Source organism: Piliocolobus tephrosceles, chromosome 13, assembly GCF_002776525.5.
Source record: "Piliocolobus tephrosceles isolate RC106 chromosome 13, ASM277652v3, whole genome shotgun sequence".
Taxonomy (NCBI): domain Eukaryota; kingdom Metazoa; phylum Chordata; class Mammalia; order Primates; family Cercopithecidae; genus Piliocolobus; species Piliocolobus tephrosceles.
The window spans coordinates 49,504,490-49,528,356 of NC_045446.1; the positions used below are offsets into that span (position 1 = coordinate 49,504,490).

The 23,867-nt window shown below is 43.8% G+C and overlaps 1 protein-coding gene across 2 annotated transcripts; it reads right to left on the minus strand.

The window, feature by feature from the left end:
• Window positions 1–955: 955 nt before the first annotated feature.
• CALCB (calcitonin related polypeptide beta) lies at window positions 956–8,344 on the minus strand. Of its 2 annotated transcripts, none has more exons than XM_023230974.1 (5): window positions 8,245–8,303; window positions 7,074–7,168; window positions 6,679–6,816; window positions 4,720–4,904; window positions 956–1,095 (listed from the first exon to the last, which is right to left on the minus strand). In XM_023230974.1, exons 2-4 carry the CDS (start codon window positions 7,157–7,159, stop codon window positions 4,745–4,747), a joined length of 384 nt encoding a protein of 127 aa, XP_023086742.1. In that variant the 5' UTR covers window positions 7,160–7,168; window positions 8,245–8,303; the 3' UTR covers window positions 956–1,095; window positions 4,720–4,744. The 2 variants fall into 2 exon arrangements, with proteins under 2 accessions (XP_023086742.1, XP_023086741.1); XM_023230973.2 differs by lacking the exon at window positions 956–1,095 and adding an exon at window positions 3,535–4,084 and having other exon boundaries at window positions 8,245–8,344.
• Between the last annotated feature and the right edge of the window lie 15,523 nt (window positions 8,345–23,867).

Genomic DNA, 23,867 nt, shown 5'->3' on the forward strand with positions numbered 1-23,867 from the left:
ATGGTCAAATCAATCAATTAGACAGAATTGAGAACCCAGAATTATACCCACACAAATATGATCAATTGCTTTTTGACAAAGGTGCAGAGGCAATTAAATGGTGAAATAACTGTCTTTTTAACAAACAGCACTGAAACAATTGGGTATCTATATTCACAGGTATGAATTTCAACCTACGCCTCTCACCTTATACAAAAATTAACTCAAAATAGATCACTAACCTACATATAAAATATAAAACTTTTACAAGAAAGTATAAAATAAAGTTATTGTGACCTTGGGATCTTAGTTAGGCAAAGAGTTCTTAGACATGAACCAAAAGCACAACACATAAAATAAAAACAATTATGAATTGGATCTCATTCAAACTAAAACTTTTTCTCTGTGAAAGACACTGCTAAGAAAATGAAAAAACAATTCACAGATTCAGGAGAAGGAAGTTTCTAAATTATATATCTGAAAACAATCTTGCATCAACAACATATAAAGAACTCTAAAAACTCAACAATAATAAAGCAAGCAAACCAATAAAAATTTAGCAGAAGATTTAAACAGACGCTTCAATAAAGGTGATAAACATATGGTAAAATAGATGCTCAACATCATTAGTCATTAGGGAAATGCAAAATAAAACAGTAATGAGATACTGCTACATACCTATTTGTGGAAATATTAGAGCTCTCATACATGGTTGGCAAGAAGCCAAAGTGGTACAGCCACTTCAGAAAATAGTTTGGCAATTTCTTACAGAGTTAAACACACACTTTCCAAATAACCGAGCAATCCCAGTCCAAGGCATTTACCAAAAGAAATGAAAATTTATTGTATTAGTTTTCTAGGGCTGTCATAACAAATTACCACAAACTTTGTGGCTTAAAACAACAGAAATTATTCTCTCACAGTTCTGGAAGCTGGAAGTCCAAAATCTAGGTATCAGCAGGGCTACTCTTCTTCCAGAGACTGTTCTGTGATTCTGGTTTCTGGTAACCACAGACTTCCTTGGCTTGTGCCTCCTTGCCTCTGTCTTGTCACCATCTCCACATGTGTCTTCTGAGTGAATCTCTTTAAGGATATGTCATTGGATTTAGGACACACCTGGATAATTCAGGATGATCTCATTTTAAGATTCTTAATTACATTAGCAAAGACCCTTTTTCCAAGTAAGGTAAAAACGTACGTTCCAGTGATTAGGACATGGACACCTTTTGAGTGCCCTATTTAGCCCATTACACTCATCTTCACACAAAAATCTATCCATGAATGTTTATAGCACCTCCATTCGTAAATTCCAAATGAGAAACAACTTAAGTGTCCTTCTTTGGGTAAATTGACAAATCAACTGTGGTACAATGCAGGAATGTAATACTACACAGTAATAAAAAGAAGCAAGTTATTGATACATCCAGCGATATGGATCAATCTGAAATGCCTTATGCTGAGTAAAAGATAGACCAAAAAGCTACATGCATATGACATTCTTGGGAAGGCAGAACTATAGGGACAAACAGTCCTATAGAACAGTTGTGATCAGAGGCTGAGGGTGGAAGAAGTGATTGACTGCAAAGGAGAAACATGGAAGAATTCGGGGAAGGAATAGAACTGTTTTATATCTCCATGATAGTGGTAATTGGATGACAATGTATTTTTTAAACTCATATAATGGTACATCACACAAAAATGAACTTCCCTATATGTAAATTTAAAATCACATGTTTACTATGAAATACTAGGGCTGGGACTTTGCAAACCAACTTTTCCTCTGTCAGTTGAACCCCTTTTAGGCTCTGCTAATTGAGGGTCCTAAGAGGAGACAAGAGGCATCTGGAATAAGAAGAAACAGGTTCCTTCCAATTTCGACTTTTATTTCTGTTGGCATCACCCACAGAGATGCTCTACCCTGGCAGTGAGGTTGTTTCCAGTTTTAAGTTTTGTTTTGTTTTTCCCTACTTCTAGTATCGCCTCAGAGATACCAGAGATAACCCCTCAGAGATATCAGCATCTATCAGCTTCCCATCTTGATTGGTCCGAGAATCCTCCTGCAGGCTCTAGATCCTGCTTACCTCCCCTCTTCTCTTTATTCCCATAGACTGTTTCTGTCTCTGAATTACTCTTCTCTTTCGCTTTGTCACTACACTAATACTGATTTAGCCAATTCCTTTTATTAAATTATTTATGTTAAAATTACTGAGGTAGTTCCTGTTTCCCTGACTAGAGACTGACTAATAAAAAGCCAGTGTTTCCTATGCCCTACAAAGATTACTACATAATCTGTCTTCACCTTCATCTACTCTCTGGTCTCAGCCCCTATTTCTTTTCCCCATCACTCACTCAAGATGCGACTGCTGATTCACAGGACATAACTGTTAAACCTAACCACAGGGATGCAGAATGTAGAATTCTTTATTGGACAAATAACTTAGTCTCTCCAACAATTAAACAACAAGGCAGAAAATGGATGAGGGAGGAACCTCTAATTTGTAAGAGCCTTAAATTAAAACTTATTATTAACCAGCAGTAATGTGAAGATTCAATCTGAGCCCTGGTTTCACATATATATAAATATATGTAACTTCTTCATCTTATCATTTATATTACCTGATACATGGAAAATTTGAACCATGACTGATGTGTAATATGAAAAAATTTTAAAATTATTGTACATTTATTTTAGTTGTTAAATGAAATTGTGATTATATTTTAAAAGCCCTTCCCATTTGGAAATACATGCTGAAATATTTATTTATGGATATACTGACATGATAATACACTGGAGGAAGGGATATAGATGATATACAGACATAACAACAGTAGCAACTGATCGTTTTTGAAGCCAACAAATATGGGTACAAAAGATTCATTATATTATGTAAAGACTAGATTGTTTTTATGTTTAAAATTTGTTACGCATCTCCAAAATCTGAGGGTCTATCTTATCAGGCAGCTAGGCCAAAGAATGGCTCACAAGTCTCTGAAAAACATCAGGGGCCACTGTTGAAAGGCATATAGTGCAGTGATTTCCACTGTAAGCCCTGGAGCCCAGTACCTGGGTCCACCACTATCTATCTGTGTGTGACCTTGGACTTCTCCCTGCCTCTGTTTCCTCAGAGGTGAAGGGACATGAATAATAGCATCTACTTCATAGTTTTGTCATGAAGATTAAATGAATTCACAGGTATAAAGCACTGTTTTATTTTTTATTTATTTATTTTTTGAGACGGAGTCTCTCTCTGTCGCCCAGGCTGGAGTGCAGTGGCCGGATCTCTGCTCACTGCAAGCTCCGCCTCCCGGGTTCACGCCATTCTCCTGCCTCAGCCTCCCGAGTAGCTGGGACTACAGGCGCCCGCCACCTCGCCCGGCTAGTTTTTTGTATTTTTTTTTAGTAGAGATGGCGTTTCACCGTGTTAGCCAGGATGGTCTTGATCTCCTGACGTCGTGATCCGCCCGTCTCAGCCTCCCAAAGCGCTGGGATTACAGGCTTGAGCCACTGCGCCCGGCCAGCACTGTTTTAAAATAACATCTGGCCCATACATAGTAAGCACTCAAAAATATTTATTATCATCATCATCATCATTATTATTATTACATAGGAAAACAAGTTGTAATGCATCATCAAGGTTTTGAAACAAATGTATCCAAAATACGCTTTTAATCTTGATGAAGTTCACAAATGGCACAATACTGACATTTTCTTAAACAAATTTTACAATCGTATTCTTAGATAACAAGGCACAGCATCACCATTACCATGTGTCCTCAGAGACCACAACAGGCAGTGATTTCCTGCCCCCCTAAGGTTTGGCGGAGCTGCATAATCAACAGGATGGCTCTCAAAGAACCAGTTTGCTACCAGATAAGTCAATGAGAGATGCCATCACATTTACTGGACATAGAATTAAATATAAAAATGATGCACAATAAATATGGAATTAGCTTATTTTGCATTCAGTTTCATTCCTTTCAAGTGACAAAGGTGCTTTTTTTTCAGTATCTTAGGAGGCAAACATGTATATCTTCCATGGGGCATTCTCACCAAGTTGTTGTCAACAGAAATTAATAGAAACGGTGAGTTCAGTTTCATGATAACCTGAGATGAGGGGTAAAAAAAGAAGAGGAGGGAGAAGAAGGGGAGGAGAAAGAAGAGGAAAAGGAAGAAGATGATACAATGAGAAGGAAGAGAAAAAAAGAAGTAGAAGATAAGTCATGAATAATCACAATTATTACTGAAAAAAATACTAATTTACAGAAGTGCTTCTTTAAACAGCATTTCTGAATTATGGATATGAGAGGTAAGCAGGCTTGTAAGGCAAATGAAGACTACAATAATTCAACTGCATCTATTAATCTTGGTAGTAGGTTATGATTACAGCTCATCCATCTGAATCTGTAGTCATGGGTTGAGCCCTTTCTGAAACCAGCCTAATTAATGAAGACTGGCCCTGGTTAAGGTTTGCAGACCTCTCCCTTTCTGAATCCAGCAAGCTTTTTTTTTTTTTTTTTTTTTTTTTCCTTCCATTTCTCTTCTCAGAAAAATGACACAGAATGCTAGGGCATTCTGACATCAAGCTAGGTTCTAGAAAGAACTCACTACCTCAGGAGGAAGAATGTAATTGGACAGAAGGAACCTAAACAACCTATCAGAGCAGAGGTTTTCAAAATGTAGGTTTTAACTCCAAGTCCCTTCCCCCTCTCATCCCATAGCATAAGGGCAGTTACCTTTACCTTCTTCCTGGAGTCATTCATCTGCTCAGGCTTGAAGGTCCCTGCGGCGCCTGCCAAAGGCTTTGGAACCCACATTGGTGGGCACGAAGTTGCTCTTCACCATGCCCCCTGATCTGCTCAGCAAGCCTGCCAGCCGATGAGTCACACAGGTGGCAGTGTTGCAGGCTCTCTTCTGGGCAGCAGAGCTGATTTGCAAGATGGTGAAAGAAGAGAAGACCTGTGAGTGAAAAGCTGGGGGAGGAGCCCACCTCATGGGACCTTCGTAAAGAGAACTGCAACGCTTCGACACACCACCTAACAGTAAGTGTTTCTTGAAACTGCAATTATCAAAGCTGTTAGGGGAAATGGCCTGGCAGTCTTTGCCAGGAGCTCTGCCCAAAGACCATCATGAAAAGAAAGAAGAAAAAACAATTCCAAGCCATGGGGCACAGGCTGAAACCCTGAACTTACCATTCAAGGAAGAAGTGGGCAACAAAGCCCAGACCCACCCCAAGATACACAAAGAGTATATAGAGACCATACCCCAGCCACAGGCACCAACACTACCCCTTACCACAGGAAAATGAAATTCCCTAAAGTCTTCAAAAACTCTCAGAGAACAGGGTTTGTAGCATCCTCTCCCAGAAGTACTTACCAGCTCCTTCACACACTGTTCTTGCTGCTTTAGGTGGGTCACAGAGATGACCCACCAAGCCCCATATCCAGCTACCCTGAAGCTAAGGATACTTCTGAGCATAGGCACTGGACACCCACAAGCCTTGGATGTGGACCAGAGCAACGAGCACCACAGCTCAGTTCGTTTTAGAAAAATAGATTGATTCATCAAGTGCCAAGGCATTAGGATGTGCTTATTTTATGATGGTACATTTAGAAGCAGAAATTGGATGGCTCTGTCATAACACCCTCTACAGTCTCAAGAAGCTTCCCTTATTTTCTCTTATCTCTAATGTGATCAGTAAGTTCTGCTGTCTTCCCTTCCATCCTGAGGTCTTCAAAACATTCTCTGTCATAAGCAAAGCTACCAATACCAGCATGAAGACAAATCAGAGAAGAATCCACATGCATCAAGTTCATAAAGTGGAGCAAGAAGGGGAATCAGGAGAGGCGAGAGGAGCTCAGCTGCCATCAGGGGTACCCTGAAGTGGGGTAGTGGTCCCTCTGTAAGCTGCTGGCTATGTCTCTATTCTTGCCAGGCATTTCAGGCCCGAAGTTGATGCCAGGGAACATATGAAAGTTGTTTAGGTACTGCAAGTATGTGCCCAGATTACTACACTACTTAAATCTAGGACTGTTGAAGCTGCAAGGGAAGGACATAACAGACAGTACCATGCACTAGGGACTGTCCCCATGGGCAGTCACTCAGAAGGTTGGACCAGGCAGGGGACATGTCGAGTGGGATCAGGTGGAGCAGGCAGGAGGGCAGCTCACACACACTCCCTTAGGAGAGCTGAGAGGGTCAGTGGGTCAGGGCTGTGTAGAGAAGGGCTGAATGGGGAAGGATGATTTTTTCTGGAATTCACATGATATTCAGTCCCTCATGCTCAAGAGAGGTGGGTGAGATATTGGGTCTATCCCTGGCTTCACCCTTACCAGTCTTAACTCATCCAATGCTAGGAGATCTCCCAGTACTACAAGAGCAATTCCCACAGTGAACGATTCCACACCTCCCCATTTCATTTCCTATCAGTTTTCAGAATTGAGTTTTTTCTATGTCTAGTAAAAGCTTCTACATCTATGTCCTAACAGCTTTCAGAAACGGAGCTTTTGATTGTGTCTAACCACAGTCCCTCCAGATGCACTGGGACCTCTGTCTCCCTTGGAACTTGAGAAAGGGAGCTCGCTGGACAAATCAGCTTGCTGGACTCCTGGTCAGTGTGTTCTCTCCTGCCTCTTGGGATCTGCCTTCTTGGTATGCTGCGGGGAGAGGAGGCCCTGTGCTGGGCGCTTGGGGAGCCTCACCTGTAGCCCCCTGTCTCCTGCTCCTGCTCCAGCTCACTGGCCTTCATCTGCACATAGTCCTGCACCAGTGCAGCCAGCAGGAGGCGCGCTTCCTCTTCACTCAGTGTGGCCGGGTCTGGGCTGCTCTCCAGGGCAGACCTGTGGAGGGGAAGCAAACTCATTGCAGGCTGTGAGCCACTGCCTGCCCCTCCCCAGGATAGGCAGCCAGGCTTCCTGATCTCTGCTTCTTCCCCTGGGGATGTGGCCACCGCGACTCCCAGCGGACAGGGCATGAGGCCAGAGTCCACCTGTGGGCACTGATTCACCAGGAGCCACACGTGACTTCAGAGGCACAGAGCTGTCTGGTCCTAGGGGCAGTGGGAGCAGAAGGTGCCCCTGGCTCCAGGCTGTCTCACCTGAATGGCACCGCCTGGAGGCTGCCCGCCTGGTACAGGGCCAAGATACTGAGAGCCAAGAAGGGGGAGAACTTCTGGAAACCCATGCCGCCTCTCTGTAAAGGAAGGATGACGTTACCACTGCACCATCACAGATCTAGGTTCCAGTCCTGCCTCTGCCACAACCGCCATGTGACCTCAGGCAAGTTACTTCACCTGCCTGAGCCTCTGTTCCCTTCATAGGCAGGAAGGGCTGCTGTGAATCTCAAGAGATACATTGCAGTGAGTGAATGGCTTGACAAAGCAGAAAAAGGTGTCCTAGGGGAAGGGTGGAGAGAACAGATGAATTTTGGTTCTATTTTGTTGAAGGCCAGGCAGAAGCCACACGTGCCCGTGCACACAAACCCACACTTCTGCCCTGATTTATGACGAAACCAGGCGTGAACGCATCTTGCTGTAGACCTGCTCTCCCCTTGCGCCTGTCTTCTCGCCTTCTCCTCTGCTAGGCTTCGCGCCAACGCATGCGAGGGGAAGGTGGGAAGGGTGGATTAGAAAGGAGCGCTCATCTCTCAGTCTTGGAACTGGGGAAATTTTTAACGTGCCAGGTACGGGTGTCTCCGGACTCGCCCGCAAAGCCAGCCCTCTACCGGAGCGCACTTTAGCAGCAGATGCTGGGCAGCAGCTCCGCGAGGTGAGCGCCCAGGGTTCTAGTCGGCTAACAACACTGCCTCAGATCCGGACCGGAATCCCGGGAAGGCTCACCAGGAGGCGCCTCAGAGGAAAGCTCAGGGTTCCGGCCTCCCGGGGACGAAACATGATCCCGAAGGACAAAGACCGCTCAATGCGTTCCCAGACCCAACTCGGCAGAATTCTGCGCTCAGCCGGGCCCCAACGCCAGGATCGCAGACCCGCCTACCTCGGCTCGCCACGCTTCCAGCGCCCACGCTGAGCCATGCGGATGCTTGGGCTCCTTCCTCTAGCACTGGTAGGAGAAAATGCCGGGACAACCCTAATCCCTCGCCTTCTCCACAGCCTGGAAGAGAACTAGGACCACCGCTGTAAGGTAGGACCAGATGGCGGCGGAGAGGCAGACAGGCAGATGGAGCAAACTGGGTGATGGAGCAAACTGGATGAACTAATCGAAGAAGCAGGTTATTAGAGTGAGCGGAATGGGGAATGGGAAGTTCCTCACCTGGAGACGAGTTTCAGGGCAGCGCGAGCGGCCGGTCGACCTCGGATGAACACCACGCCTGCTGTGGGCGCCTTCCCTGCGGAACCCCCGCTCTTATTACAGAGATAGCGGGAGGGGGGTCCCCAGCAGCCCCCGTGGCCAATCCAAAGTGTCCAGGACTAGCCAATCAAAGGACCGACCGAGCTCCGATTGCGTCATAGCTCGCACTGCCGGCACTGGTACTCTGGAGCGCCGGCAGTCCGCCCCGCTGTCATTTTTTTCATTGAGGTCATTGCTTGGGAAGCTGGAGAGCCTGGGAGAGGACAGAGAACTTTCAACTAAGAGTCGGGGCAAGTCGAGGATAGTTTGGTGTCACCTACAATGAAGGGCCAGAGCTTCTCTCACCTCCTTGGCTCCTAAACTCCTGCCTCGCACTCCCTCCTGTCACGGCAATGAGGGACCGGAGTCCAGGCACCTGAACCCCCAACGAGGTTGAGCAGTAGTTCTGGGTTCTAAAGGGACTACAGCTGAAAGAGCCCACCGCAGGGAAGGAGTGGTGGAGAAGAGAAAAGGGGAGGGAGGGGTCCTCAAAATTTGATCTCTTTGGACCACATGGGGTGCTTCTCTGGATATCCTCCGACCCCTTGAGCCCTGGCACCCTAGGCCCCAAAAGAAGGCTGTTTTGGTGCCAGTCTGGCAGCCAACCTTTCTCCACCTCACTCCTCTGGGATGGGCAGGAGCGGAAGAGAGGTTGGGGAGAGTGCTAAACTGACACTGTATCTCCAAATCCTCGACTGCGGGTCCAGCATCTCCCACCCCACGCCAGGACCCTCCACTGCCGCGCCGAAGTTGGCTTATACAGCTGCCCTGCAATTCTGCCCCCTATTTGCCAAGCTGCCTGGCGGAGATGGTCTATGCCTGGGTCTCTATCTGTCTCGCTCCACACCCCACTTCGCTGAAGCGCCTGAGAGCTGAGCGCGCTGGGGTCCAGCTGCCACCGGCGGAGCGGAGCCGGTGCTGCAGCCCACATGTCAGCCCAAGAATTTCCACACCCGTTCCACTCGCGACTGCAGACCAGCCGGCGCGCGCATTACCGCAGGATCCCCGCCACACGCTCTGCCTTCTGCATTCATAGACAGTCCAGCAGACAGCCAGCACTCACTGGAACAGACGCGCCCTCACCAGCCGCTCCCAAAAGGGCGCGCGCGCAGTAACCCAAACTAACCACACCCAGACCCGAAAGCAACCCTGTGTGTTTCTGTTTCCAAAAACAGGCGTATTTTATGCAAACGGGGATACATACTGCCCCCTAAACACGCACACCGACACATGCACATCCACGCACACGAACTCAGCCTATCGGTTTTTTCTTAAGGAAAGCCGGATTCTGGGAGTCTGTGCTGCCAGCTCTTCTTGCTCCCGGGATTCCAGAGAAGATCTCAGCTTTGGCAGAATAGGCTAGCAGGGAGCTGGGGGTAGGGGCGGTGGCAAGAAAGAAAGGGGCGCCTCTCACCACAGCCCCCAGTCCCGGGCCGCAGGTTCGCTCTTTGCCGCTTGGCAGTAGCGACCCTAAATAAGTCCGTCGGCGCCCCCTGCACTCCTGGAGAGAGCGTTAGGGAAACCTTACCGGAGGCTGCGGGGCAGGAAGCAAAGCCAGGGGCTAGCGGAACTCCTGCAGATGATGCTCACTGTTTCTGTGGGTCAGAAGGAAGTTCAGGGGATGTCTGTCTAGGCCCTCTGAGTCCTTTTCGTGTGGCAGGACCCAGCTGGTGGGACTAGGAAGGGTTGGCCTCCAGCACCGGTGCAAAGGAAACTCCAGGTAACACCCACGAAGAATCCCGACCGCGGACTCGGGTGACCCGCCCGGCCTGCAACTCAGATGCGCAGAGTCCACTGAGTCAGGGTGACCTGCAGTCCCCCGCTCCCCTGGGAAAGCAGCCAGAACTGTTCTAGAAGTAGCTCCGGCCTCTCACGAACTCGAAGTAAGGCAGGAGGACTTCCAGGACCTTTGTAGTACCACACCAGGAACTCCAGCTCTCTAAGGAGTATTTCTATGTATACGAAGGTTCTCTATGTCTAGACTGTTGGACTCGCTTTTGTGTTTTTGGTTCTGCTTTGTTTTTTAATTTTTAATGTGTGTGGGTGTATACTAGGTGTATATATTGATGGGGTACATGAGATGTTTTGATACAAGCATACACTGTAATAATCACATCATGGAGAGTAGGGTATCTGTCCCCTCAAGCATGTATCCTTTGTGTTACAAACAATCCAGTTACACTGTTTTAGTTATTTTTAAATGAACAATTAAGTTATTACTGACTATAGTCACCCTGTTGTGCTAGCAAATGGTAGGTCTTATATATTCAATTTTTTTTTGTACCCTTTAACCATTCCCATCTCTACCATGAACACCCATTACCCTTCCCAGCCTCTGGTAACCATCTCTACTCTCTAGGTCCATGAGTTCAATTGTTTAGATTTTTAGATGTTGGGCTCACTTTTGGATGCAATGAGGGACAGCAAGGCTACCTTCACTTGGGAGCCTTTTTTTCCAAAGCTCTGCAATTCTAGGGGAGACTTCTGTGTCCCTGTCCCTGATTCCAGCCCAGATAAATGGCTGCTTAGTGGAAAGGCAAAGTTGGGAAGTGCTACCTGCATGAAGGCTGTGCCCTCTACCTTGCTTCTTTCTCAGCCACTACCACCCTCTCTGAGGTCTGGCAGAACTGGTAGCCCAGTAGTTCTGGGAAGCACCACTCTTCTCAGGGCGCTTGGGCCAGCCTGGTGGGAGAGGTCTGGAAGGCCCCAGACCTTGAAGCAGCGGGCTCCCCAGCCTGTCAATGTTATCAGTGGTGTGCAGGGCCCAGGAAGCAAGCTGGGAGCTCAAGAGGCATCACAATTGGTGTTTGGCCTCCCCAGAAGCCCAAAAATATTACTTGAAGGGAAATTTGAACCTTTGAAACTGGGGTTCAAAAGCTGGCACTATCTCCAAAGACCAGGTCTGTGTCACTAGGACTTTTCTGAAGTGTTGGGACAGATGGCCATACTGCCACTGTTGTGGCAAGTCAGGGACCCCGAATGGAGGGACTGGCTGAAGCCATGGCAGAAGAACATAAATTGTGAAGATTTCATGGACATTTATTAGTTCCTCAAATTAATACTTTTATAATTTCTTATGCCTGTCTTTACTGCAATCTCTGAATATAAATTGTGAAGATTTCATGGACATTTATCACTTCCCCAATCAATAGTCTTGTGATTTCCTATGCCTGTTTTTACTTTAATCTCTTAATCCCATCATCTTAATAAGCTGAGGATGTATGTTGCCTCAGGACCCTGTGATGATTGCATTAACTGCACAAATTGTTCTTAAGCATATGTATTTAAACAATATGAAATCTGGGCACCTTGGAAAAAGAACAGGATAACAGCGATATTCAGGGAACAAGGGAGATAATCATTAGGTTTGTCTGCCTGAGATCCGAGTGGAACAGAGCCATATTTCTCTTCTTTCAAAAGCAAATAGGAGAAAGATGGCTGAATTCCTTTTCTCAGCAAGTTACAGCCCTGAGAAAGAGAATGCATTCCCAGGGGTAGGTCTCTAAAATGGCCACTCTGGGAATGTCTGTCTTTTACAGTTGCAGATGAGGGATGAAATAAGCCCCACTCTCCTGTAGCTCTCCCAGGCCTATTAGGATGAGAAAATTCCCGCCTAGTAAAATTTTAGTTGGACCAGTAGTCTGCTGTCAAACCCTGTCTCCTGATATGATGTTATCAATGACAATGTATGCCTGAAACTTCATTAGCAATTTTAATTTTGCCCCACTCCTGTGATCTCGCCCTGCCTCCATTTGCCTTGTAATATTTTATTACTTTGTGAAGCATGTGACCTCTGTGACCCACACCCTATCTGTACACTCCCTCCCCTTTGAAAATCACTGATAAAAACTTGCTGGTTTTGCAGCTTGGGGGGCATCAGGGAACCTACTGACATCAGAAGCCTCCCCCAGTTACCCAGCTTTAAAATTTCTCTGTCTTGTTTATTTCTCAGACCGGCCAACACTTAGGGAAATAGAAAAGAACCTATGTGAAATAACGTTGAATTATCAGGGGAGGGTTCCCCCAATATCTGGCACACCAATGTGTTTTTTTCTTTTTCCCAAGTGCATGTGGGAACCAGATTCCCTTTGGTAGGTGCAGAGAAACGTCACTGGTTCACAGAAACGTTTGTTCGACTCCCTGACGACTGGTGAGTAGCCTGTGTATGGTCCAGGTTAACTATGGGTCACATGGAGTCTAAAAATTATATTTCTCTCTTCTATATTAAACTCCAGTTAAAACAGGGAAGGGTTGAGTGCCCATGGAAAATATGGTCACTCTATTCAGGGCAGTGGGAAAATACTGTCCTTGGTTTCCTGAAAAAGGAACTTTCATGCGCATCGGTGTGAAGAGACCACCAAACAGGCTTTGTGTGAGCAACAAGGCTGTTTATTTCACCTGAGTGCAGGCAGACTGAGTCCAAAAAGAGAGTCAGCAAGGGAGATAGGCATGCGGCCGTTTTATAGGATTTGGGTAGGTAAAGGAAAATTACAGTCAAAGGAGGTTGTCCTGGTGGGTGGGGGTGGGGGTCACAAGGTCCTCAGAGGGGGAACTTTTGAGCCAGGATGAACCAGGAAAAGGAATTTCACAAAGTAATGTCATCAGTTAAGGCAGGAACAGGCCATTTTCACTTCTTTTGTGGTGGAATGTTATCAGTTAAGGCAGGAACCGGCCATCTGGATGTGTACATGCAGGTCACAGGGGATATGATGGCTTAGCTTTGGCTCATATGCCTGACAGAACTGTGTATGTAAAAGTATGGGATCTTGTTGGTACTTTCCAGGAACTGTTCTCAACAGAGAATTATGTTCCCATCACTGTTTGGGGTGATTGGGCCTTGGTTCATGCCATCCTAATACCTCCTCAACCTTCCTCTCCCACATGACCACCATCATCTGATCAGCCTCTCCCTTTGTCTACTCCTCCCCCATTTAACGATACTGAGACTTCAATATCTAACTCCGGTGACTTGGGCTTAACGTTACCCCCTACTGATCTTACTTCTTTTCAGGAAGAGCCAGTACTTGAAGCTCCCACGGCCAGGACTCACACAGCCCAGGACCATAGATATGCTAATTCTTCTCTCTTCAAACCTCTGGTGTCAGCTAATGGCTCCAGGATCAAACTACAATTTACCTATAATTCTCCAGGCCCTCCCCCATCTACTGCAGCCCTTCACCCTCCTGTCATTTTGGTTCCTCAACCAGTCACTTTGCCATCCACCCAGCCTGCTTCTCTGTACCCTTCTTCACACACGGATGCCAGTAATCTTCTGCCTCTTCTGCTCCTTCAATGCCCCTTTCTCGCACTCTTATTCAGTCTGCATCATTATGTACCTCGCAATCTTACCTTTTTAAAAGAATTTAAGGATGCTTATACTCAGTATGGTCCTTCTTCTTATTATGTTAAAATGGTATTACACATTTTTTGTATGGAGGTCACTTTGCCTCCTTTAGACTAAGACCTTTTGGCAAAAAGCTGTTCTAACCCCATCTCAGCCTGGTGGGCAGAGGAGGTCCGTCTGCAGGCTCAGCTAAATTGGACTAGTGGCATTCTAATTACTCAGGCTCAGCTAACAGGCTCTGAGCTTTCTCTGATACTTATGCCCAATTAGGCTTTGATGCTCTTACCACAAAACAAGTAACAAAGGTGTGTATGAGAGCTTGCAATAAATGACATGCCCCAGGCCAAGCTCCTGTTTCTTTTAATACTGTAAAACAAGCTCAATTGCTTTTACTACCTAATATCATTTTAAACAAAGGAGATAAGACACGTGGCCCTGGGATAGGCTCCAGAGAAAGCTGCTTATTGGATTAATGTAATTTCTAAACAACGGCCCATCTGCACCATACATATTCAAGTAAAAAAGTTTGAGGGCCTAGTAGATACTGGGGCTAAAATTAATATTCCACGTAATTCTTATAGTGCTCCCAGTCAGCATAGAATGGAAAACATGGGGTTTGTTCCTGGACTCGGTCTCGGTCCAAAACATGAAGGGATTACTAAGCCCCTCCCAGTTACTATAAAAGAAAATAGGGCTGGTTTAGGTTATTGTTTTTAATGGCAGCCAATGCCACACCTCCTGATCCTATCCCTTTACAATGGAAATCTGACACACCCGTTGGATTCAGCAGTGGCCGCTTGGCCGCTTTCTAAAGAAAAACTGGATGCTTTAACTCACTTGGTTTCTGAACAGTTACAACTTGGAAATGTGGAACCTTCTCTTTCCCCCTGGAATTCTCCTGTGTTTCTAGTAAAAAAGAAATCAGGCAAGTGGCAGATGGTAACCAATTTCAGGGCCATTAACCCTGTAAGTAAACCTATGGGGGCCGTCCAACCCAGAATGCCTGCCCTGCTTTAATACCTAAAAATCGGCCTCTCATACTTACTGATCTTAAAGATTTTTTTTTTCATATTCCTTTACATAAATCGGATTGTGAAAAATTTGCTTTTGCTGTACCATCTGTCAGTAATCAGGAGCCTGCAGCTCATTATCAATGGAAAGGACTTCCTCAGGGAAAGCTGAATACCCGACAATCTGCCAGTTTTATGTTGGACAAGTGCTTTCACCAGTTCAAGCCCGATTTCCCCAGGCCTATATTCTTCACTATATTGATGATATTTTAATTGCTACCCCCACTGATAAAGAATTAATTGACTGTTATCAAATTTTGAGCCACCATGTTACAGAGGCTGGATTACACATCACTCAGGATAAAATTCAACAGACCACTCCTGTTCAATACTTAGGAATGGTGGTCAATAGACAATGTATTCAACCTCAAAAAGTTCAAATTAGGAGAGATTCTTTGAAAACTTTAAATGATTTCCAAAAACTTTTAGGTAACATTAATTATTTAAGACCTACTTTAGGCATTCCGACCTATGCGCTAACTTGTTTTCTACGCTGCAGGGAGATTCCAATCTCCGCAGTCCCAGGACTTTGACCCCTGAGGCTTCACAAGAACTGGAAATTATAGAGGAAAGAACCTAAACCACCCAGTTATCTAGAGTGCAGCCATATCAGCCTTTTCATCTTCTAGTTTTTGCTTCACTGCATTCCCCTACTGGGCTAATAGTTCAACATAATGATTTAGTAGACTGGTGTTTTCTTCCTCATTCTGTGTCAAAAACTTTGTCTGTTTATCTGGACCAAATGGCCATTTTAATTGGACAGGCACGGTGTAGAATACTTAACATTTCTGGATTTGATCCGAATTTAAACGTAGTTCCTTTAAATCAGCTCAAAGTTCAAGCCACCTTTCAACATTTCGCACTGTGGCAAATTCAGTTGATTAATGTATTGGCATTATTGACAATTGTTACCCAAAAAACAAATTGTTTGATTTTATAAAAATGACTTCTTGGGTGGTCCCTCAATTGACCAAAGATCAGCCCATTCCTGAGGCTGTTACAGTGTTCACTGATGGCTCCAGCAATGTAAATGCTGGTTATGTAGGTCCTACAAACAAGCTTATTTGTACCCCTTATACCTCTGCTCAAAAGGCAGAGTTAATTGCTGTCATTACTGCCTTACAGGATTTCCCCAAACCTTTAAATATTGTCTCCGATTCTACTTAACGTGGGAAAGAGGATATGCTTGTGTTTCACCAGGAGATCATCAAACAAAAACCACAGCGAAAAGATGTCCGTGTCAGAGACCGCCCTCAGACGTGGTGAGATCTGTGCCAACTCCTCAGAAGCTGGCACGCCAAATCACAATGTGTCTGATTCAATCCTCCCTGATGGCAACGGAGACCCATCTAACTAATCCCACTTCTAATTACCTTTTTCTCCTTACAAACCTAAAAATCTCACCATTTCTGTTAGCCTAAAAATAACACCCCCCTGTTCTTCTCTTCCTCCTTCAACACTTAATGTAGCCTACAATAGGTTTTATTTAATGATTCTCCTCCTTATACTTTCTGTCTCACCAGTTTCCTCTCACACTGATTTACCTACTACACAAAATTATTCTTATTGGACTTATGTGCCTTTTCCTCCACTTATTTGACCTCTCACCTGGAGGGATGCTCCTGCGGAAATCTACACTAACAATAGTGTGCGGATGCCTGGAGCTACAGATGACCGTCGCCCTGCTCAACCAGGAGAAAAAGGCACTGCATTTAATGTTACCATGAGTGATAAATAACCCCCTCTGTGCCTCAGACATCCACCTGGTTGTATCCATCTAGAAACTCAAGTCTGGGCTGCTTGTCTTCCAGAGAGATCAGCTACAGAGGAACCGGGACATTTGGTCTCCAGCCTCTCCTTTTCTCCTTTAAAACACATGAAAGGGGGAGTAATGGGAGATACCCCATACTTTCAATATAAACCTGCAGGGAAACCATGCCCTAAAAATTTTGAGGGCCCATCTAAAACCTTAGTTTGGGAAGATTTTGTTAACTCACATACAGTAATATTAAAAAATGACTCATATGGTTTAGTAATAGACTGGGCACCAAAGAGCTATTTAAAAAACAATTGCTCCTCTGGCAGAAGAGAATGCCTGGAGGCTACTTATTTTATTTCTCATCGGGAGAACGATAATCATCATTCTACTTTGCATAGGAGGTTCAGCTCATTCTTTCCCTTAAAATGGGAAGATAAAGGCATTACCCCCGCCCCCCCCCCCCCCCAGGCCTCGTATGATACTCCCCATTCTGAGCCCAGAACACCCAGAACTTTAGAAATTGGCTATTGCCATGTCAGGACTACGAGTATGGGAAGGGGAAACTATTCTGTCTGTTGTCCCCGATACTGTCCCTCTCCCTCAGTATCAACGTAGATCCAGATATTCTGTTTTACTTACCTCCAACCTGACTGTTCCCATATAGAGTTGTGTTAAGCCTCCTCACATGCTGTTAGTGGGAAAAATAAAAATTTGGACGAACAATCAAACTGTCCAATGCATTAATTGTCATTTATACACTTGTATTAACTCCCATTTTGACTCCAGGAAAAGTGTAATGTTGATTCAAGCTCGAGAAGGAATCTGGATTCCAGTAACTTTGCCCAGACCTTGGGAATCCTCCCCCTCAATACAATTAATTAATGAAGTGTTACAGCAAATTATAAAGAGATCTAAGAGATTTGTTTTCACTTTAATCACTGTAATCATGAGTCTAATTACAGTCACTACACTGGCCACCACTGCTGGAATGGCGTTACACCAATCTATTCAAACGACTCATTTTGATACTGATTGGTGAGCCAATTCCACCCAAATGTGGAATTCTCAACAAGGCATTGATCAAAAATTGGCTAATCAAATTAATGATTTAAGACAGTCTGTTATTTGGGTTGGAGATCAGGTGGTAAGTCTCAAACATCGCATGTAAATGCAGTATAATTGGAATATTTTGGATTTCTGTATCATCCCGTATTCCTATAACGAGATTGATCATCCATGGGAAATGGTCAAAGGACACCTTCTAGGTAGGGAAGATAATTTGTCGTTGGACATAACTAAATTAAAGAAACAAATTTTTGAAGTCTCTCAAGCTCATTTATCCATTGTGCCTAGAGCTGAGGCATTAGATCAGGTGGCAGAAAATCTTTCTGGATTAAACCACACAACTTGGATTAAGTCTACTGGGGCTCAACTGTAGTAAATTTTGGAATTATGTTTCTCCGTTTAATTGGCTTGTCTTTAGTTACCAGACCAGTCAAAGAATCCTGCATCAAAATTGAGAGAACAAACAAGCCTTCATCGCCATGGCACATTTATGTAAAAAGAAAAGGAGAAATGTTGTGGGAAATCAGGGACCCCAAACAGAGGGACCAGCTGAAGCCATGGCAGAAGAACATAAATTGTGAAGATTTCATGGACATTTATTAGTTCCCCAAATTAATACTTTATAATTTCTTATACCTGTCTTTACTGCAATCTCTGAACATAAATTGTGAAGATTTCATGGACATTTATCACTTCCCCAATCAATACTCTTGTGATTTCCTATGCCTGTCTTTAATCTCTTAATCCCATCATCTTCATAAGCTGAAGATGTATGTCTCAGGACCCTGTGATGATTACGTTAACTGCACAAATTGTTCATAAGCATGTGTGTTTAAACAATATGAAATCTGGGCATCTTGAAAAAATAACAGGATAACAGCGATGTTCAGGGAACAAGGGAGATAACCATTAGGTTTGGCTGCCTGAGAGCCAGGTAGAACAGAGCCATATTTCTCTTCTTTCAAAAGCAAATAGGAGAAAGATAGCTGAATTCCTTTTCTCAGCAAGGAATAGCCCTGGGAAAGAGAATGCATTCCCAGGGGTAGGTCTCTAAAATGGCCACTCTGGGAATGTCTGTCTTTTACAGTTGCAGATGAGGGATGAAATAAGCCCCAGTCTCCCGTAGTGCTGCCAGGCCTATTAGGATGAGGAAATTCCTGCCTAGTAAAATTTTAGTCAGACCAGTTTTCTGCTGTCTAACCCTGTCTCCTGATATGATGTTATCAACGACAATGCTGCCTAAAACTTCATTAACAATTTTAATTTTGCCCCGGTCCTGTGATCTTGCCCTGCCTCCATTTGTGTTGTAATATTTTATTACTTTGTGAAGCATGTGATCTCTGTGACCCACACCCTATCTGTACACTCCCTCCCCTTTGAAAATCACTGATAAAAACTTGCTGGTTTTGCAGCTTGGGGGGCGTCAGGGAGCCTGCCGACATCTGTCTTCCCCGGATACCCAGCTTTAAAATTTCTCTGTTTTGTACTCTTTCCCTTTATTTCTCAGACTGGCTGACAATTAGGGAAATAGAAAAGAACCTATGTGAAATAACATTGAATTATCGGGGGCGGGTTCCCCCAATATGCCATAGCATGGCACAATTTCTGGACTAGGCCCTCTGCTTCACAGTGACACATTGCGTGGCCCTTAACCCAGCACCCAGCTCCTGCCTGGGGCGGATTATGTGGTAGTTTCTATTAAGGCTGCCAAGACTGGGATCCCTGCCTGCTGCTCTGCAAAGAGTGCTTGCCAGACACCAAGGGAAGTTTAACAACCTAAACACAAACATACCCCCTTAGTCAAGTTTGTTGTCTTCTTGAATATCTCTAGGGGAGTAGCTATTTTAGCTCTGCGCACCCAGGATTATTTGACCTAGTCTTGTTCCTCCACTAGTGTCTTTGCACAGTGTTTGGCACATAATAGGTTCCTGCAAATGCTCAATGAGGTGGAAAGAGCAAGGCAGTGAATGAATGAACAATTCATGGGTTCATTACCCTAAAAGTCAGACAATAAGTTCACCCAAGTTAAATTGAGATGTAGACACAATTTAGATCTGTTAGATGGAAGGGAAGATTGTTCATCCAAAGGCGCACCTCTTTATTTTAATAAAAGTTATCAGTGACTTGATGAAATCTTTCTGGAATCAAATGTGAGAGGAAGTACTGAGGGCTTTATCTCTTCGGGAGTCTGCCAGTTTGCAAAGCAAAAGAAGGCAGTTTTCCTCAGTCCATCTTTGTATGATATTAGTGAGTGAATGGGAGGAAAAGTTAATAAAATTATTTTTTAGATTGAGAAAATTGTATCTTGATTTCCCTGGAACTGTTCTGAGGCTCAAGGCCTCTACAACCAACCAAACTACCATAAAGATTTATAGACAATAGTTTCCTAGGAATCTCTAGCTATTAAATTGTGTCTTAAATATTTTGATACTCAGTTTAAATAAACTTATAGTATTACTTATAAAGTAGGAAAATGGTGTTCTTAACATTTTGGGAACATAGTCCATGTACTATAGTTTTGAAGTTTATTTTTATTTGTTTGGCTTACTTTCTGTTTTCTTTACAAATTTATTAGAAGAAGTGTTTCTTAGGAGAAAGTTTCATTCATTCAACATGCATTTACTGAGGACCTACTATGTGCCAGGCATTGTTCTAGGCACTGGGATTCACAGTGAACAAAACAAAAACTCCTGCCTTCCCTGTGCTTATGTTTCAGTAATGCACTTACTTAACAAGAAGCCTTGTATATTACCCCTCCCTGCAAATAGAACACATCCTACCCTCATCACCTGCTGTCAGTGTAGTAACATCAACTATTTGTTTCACAAAAATATATTCAGGGTTTACATTATTAAGACTATATACATATTATTCTTAGCTGAGACACATTGGGTACTTTGATTACATTTCCTTGCATATATGTTTTATTCTGAGTTAGTAACTCCCTCTCTTTTCATCTGCTTAATTATCTTTCTGCCCATCATTTGTTTATCCCTCTTCCTGGAACCTATTTTTTCCTCATACATGGTTTATTCTCTCACTTCGGTGGAGCATATTTGCCATTATATGATTCGTAGCTTTTCTGGGAAGAATTCTAGGTTGGAAATCATTTTCACTCAAAATTTTGAAAGTATTTTCTGCTGTCTTTTATTTCCAGCATCACTGTTGAGAAACCCATTTTATCTTTTCTTTTGTTGTTGTTGTTGTTGTTATAAGATCTATCTATCTCTTCTCACTGGTGTTCTAAAATTTTATGATGATGTGTACTGTTTTTATTGATTGTTCTGAGTACTGGAGGACTACTTGCAATCTGAAATTTCATATGCTTCACTTCAGGGAAGGTTTTTTGCCTTGTTTCTTTGATAATTCTCTTCTCTCTCTCTCTCTCTCCCTCCCTCCCTCTGTTCAACTTTCTGGGAGGGTTTTATTCAAGTGTATTTTTTTCATTCTTTTGAGCATATTTTTAATTTCTAAAAGCTTCTATTTTATTCTGAGAACTTTACTTTTTATAGCCTCCTGTTTTTATTTAAGGGGTACAGCATCCTCTCCTAGCTCTCTGAGGATATCAAATATAGGTTTCTTGTTTTATTCTTTTCACATTAGAAGCTATTCTTACATTTCTAGTTATCCTGGGCTGCTGACTTATATTTAAGAGAGGGGCTGGCCGGGCGCGGTGGCTCATGCCTGTAATCCCAGCACTTAGGGAGGCCGAGGCAGGCAGATCACGAGGTCAGGAGATTGAGACCATCCTGGCTAACATGGTGAAACCCTGCCTCTACTAAAAATACAAAAAAATTAGCCAGGTATGGTGGCGGGCACCTGTAGTCCCAGCTACTTGGGAGACTGAGGTAGGAGAATGGCATGAACCTGGGAGGCGGAGCTTGCAGTGAGCCAAGATGGCACTACTGCACTCCAGCCTGGGTGACAGAGTGAGACTCCATCTCAAAAAAAAAAAAAAAAAAAAAAGAGAGAGAGGCAATAAAGTGCTAATCAGAAGATGTGGATGGCAGAATCGTCCACTGATGGATCTGAATATAGAGTGATTGGATGGTAAGTGATCTTCCTGTTTTATTGAGGTGAACCCTAAACTATCAGTAGCTATAAGTCTTCTTTTGGCTTCTCATTTGGTTTAAGAGGATTCCTGCAATCTCCTGTGGAGGGCAACAGGATGGAAATTGAGTGGAGTATAAGCTGATGAGTAAGGAAGAAAACTGAGAGTCTTGCCATTCATTCTGGTAATCTTCCAGTCTTTTCTGGGAATAAGGAGGGACAGTCATCTAACCGCATAAGACTAAAAGCAAATCCTGGGTCCTGCAGTTGTTCCTTCTTTCAGCTTATCTTGTAACTCTACCAACAGAGGCAACCAATTGCTCAAAGCCCTAAGCTCTTCTACAGTCCTTGCTTCTTGATATATTTATCTACCTTAATAGAGTTTATACTAGAAACATATGTCTTTACACTACCTTCTCTTCTGCCAAGCCAGTTAGGAAGACTGGCTAAAGGGTGAAAATACAGATAATCTTCACAGAGCCCTCTAATTTAAACTCAATTCACTGGACACTCTACTTCAGCTGAGTCCTCTTTCCCATCACAGGTCATATGGCCTGCAGGCTGCCCTCCTCAAACCCCAGAGAAATAGAGATGCCAACATCTAACCTGCAGAGGTCCCTTCTAGAGTATATTTTTAGTGTTGTCTGTGCTTGCCAGAGAATGAGCAAAGCATAGTGGCCCAGACTAAAGCTGATCACTCTAATAAATAGATTCAGTGAGTGACGTCAAAAAATTACTCAGGTTAGGTTCCTCTGAGATGATTAAAATTCTCTCTTGGCTCAGACTCACAGAACCCAAATTGACTCTCTCTCCCTGTCTGAGAGCATTATTCCACACTGCAAAAAAGGTAGAAATACAAGTCCTTAATAAGAACTTCCTTGTAAAGCTAATTGGTGTAAAATCTGCTTCATTCAACACTCTCAGACAATGACAGTTCTTGCTAAGATAAATTCCCAGGTAAGAGAAACATAATTTAAGTGGAAAATGCACCTTTTGAAAAAGTCACTTTGGATGGAAACCCTCTTAAAATGCATTACACTCTCCTCCTAACCTTCTCTGGATGACTCACAGGCATCATCAAAAGAACATCAGTCACAGTGCTGTGTCCTGAGTAAAAGCCTGAGTTGGCTGGGCTGTGTATCTATCTCCACTCTTGCTGCCCCCAGCTGCCATACTGTAGAGCTCATCGCCCACCATTTTCAGTTGTTCATTTCCTCCTTCACAGTCAGGATCTCAGGATCACGTTTTGGGGTTTTGGTGGCTTCTTCTTCTTCTATTATCTTTGCCACTAGCCCCAGGCCCAATCTACCTCAATATTCACCTTCTAATTTTAATGCCATCAGGAAAACAATAGAAATATGCTAAATAGAACTGGCTGGAGCCAATCAGAAGGAAGGAGGTTAAGGAAAGGATCTAGGTATCTCTTCTACGTACAGAGCCGAAGAATGCTAAAGGGCTCTAGAGCACTGAATTACATTTACTGCAGCTACACAAAGGCCATTTTCCTATCTTTTCTAGCTCTCACTATGGCCTCTGTAGAGGAAGTTTCTGAATAGGTGAGTGTTTCTTTTCTTTCTTTTATATATATATATATATTTTTTTTTTTTTTTTTTTTTGAGACGGAGTCTCGCTCTTTCATCCTGGCTGGAGTGCAATGGTGCAATCTCGGCTCACTGAAACTTCCACCTCCCGAGTTCAAGCGATTCTCTTGCCTCAGCCTCCTGAGTAGCTGGGATTACAGGCACACACCATCACGCTGGGCTAATTTTTGTGTTTTTAGTAGAGACGGGATTTTACCATGTTGGCAGTTCTCGAACTCCTGACCTCGTGATCCACCTACTTTGTCCTCCCAAAGTGCTGGGATTACAGGTGTGAGCCACCATGCCCGGCTGCTGAGTGTTTCTGTAGTTTCTTTCACTGTTTCTATGGTGTTAAGGAAGTTTGGGAAAGACCATACATTTAAAAGAGGGTCTTGCATAATAGTGCTGTCCAATAGAACTTTCTGCAATAATAAAAGTGTTCTATATCTGCATCATCTGGTATAATAGACACTAGACACATGGGGCTCTTGAACACGTGAAATACAACTATTGTAACTGAAGAGCTGAATTTCTAATTTTTTTTAATTTTGATTAATTTAAAAGTAATTATCTATATGTGGCTAGTGGCTACTCTTTGAGACAGCACAGGTCTAAAGTATAATGTAGTTGTTGCTAAATGCAGATTGTGGAGCCAGACACTGTTGTTCAAATTCTGG

Bases quoted from the DNA above. Each gene is read 5' to 3' on its own strand.
- CALCB (XM_023230974.1), bottom strand. From the start codon at position 7,159: ATGGGTTTCCAGAAGTTCTCCCCCTTCTTGGCTCTCAGTATCTTGGCC. The intron at 6,817-7,073 runs GTGAGACAGCCT...TCCCCTCCACAG, and splicing joins CTCCAGGCGGTGCCATTCAG to GTCTGCCCTGGAGAGCAGCC. The intron at 4,905-6,678 runs GTGAGGCTCCCC...CTTGCAAATCAG, and splicing joins CAGGAGACAGGGGGCTACAG to CTCTGCTGCCCAGAAGAGAG.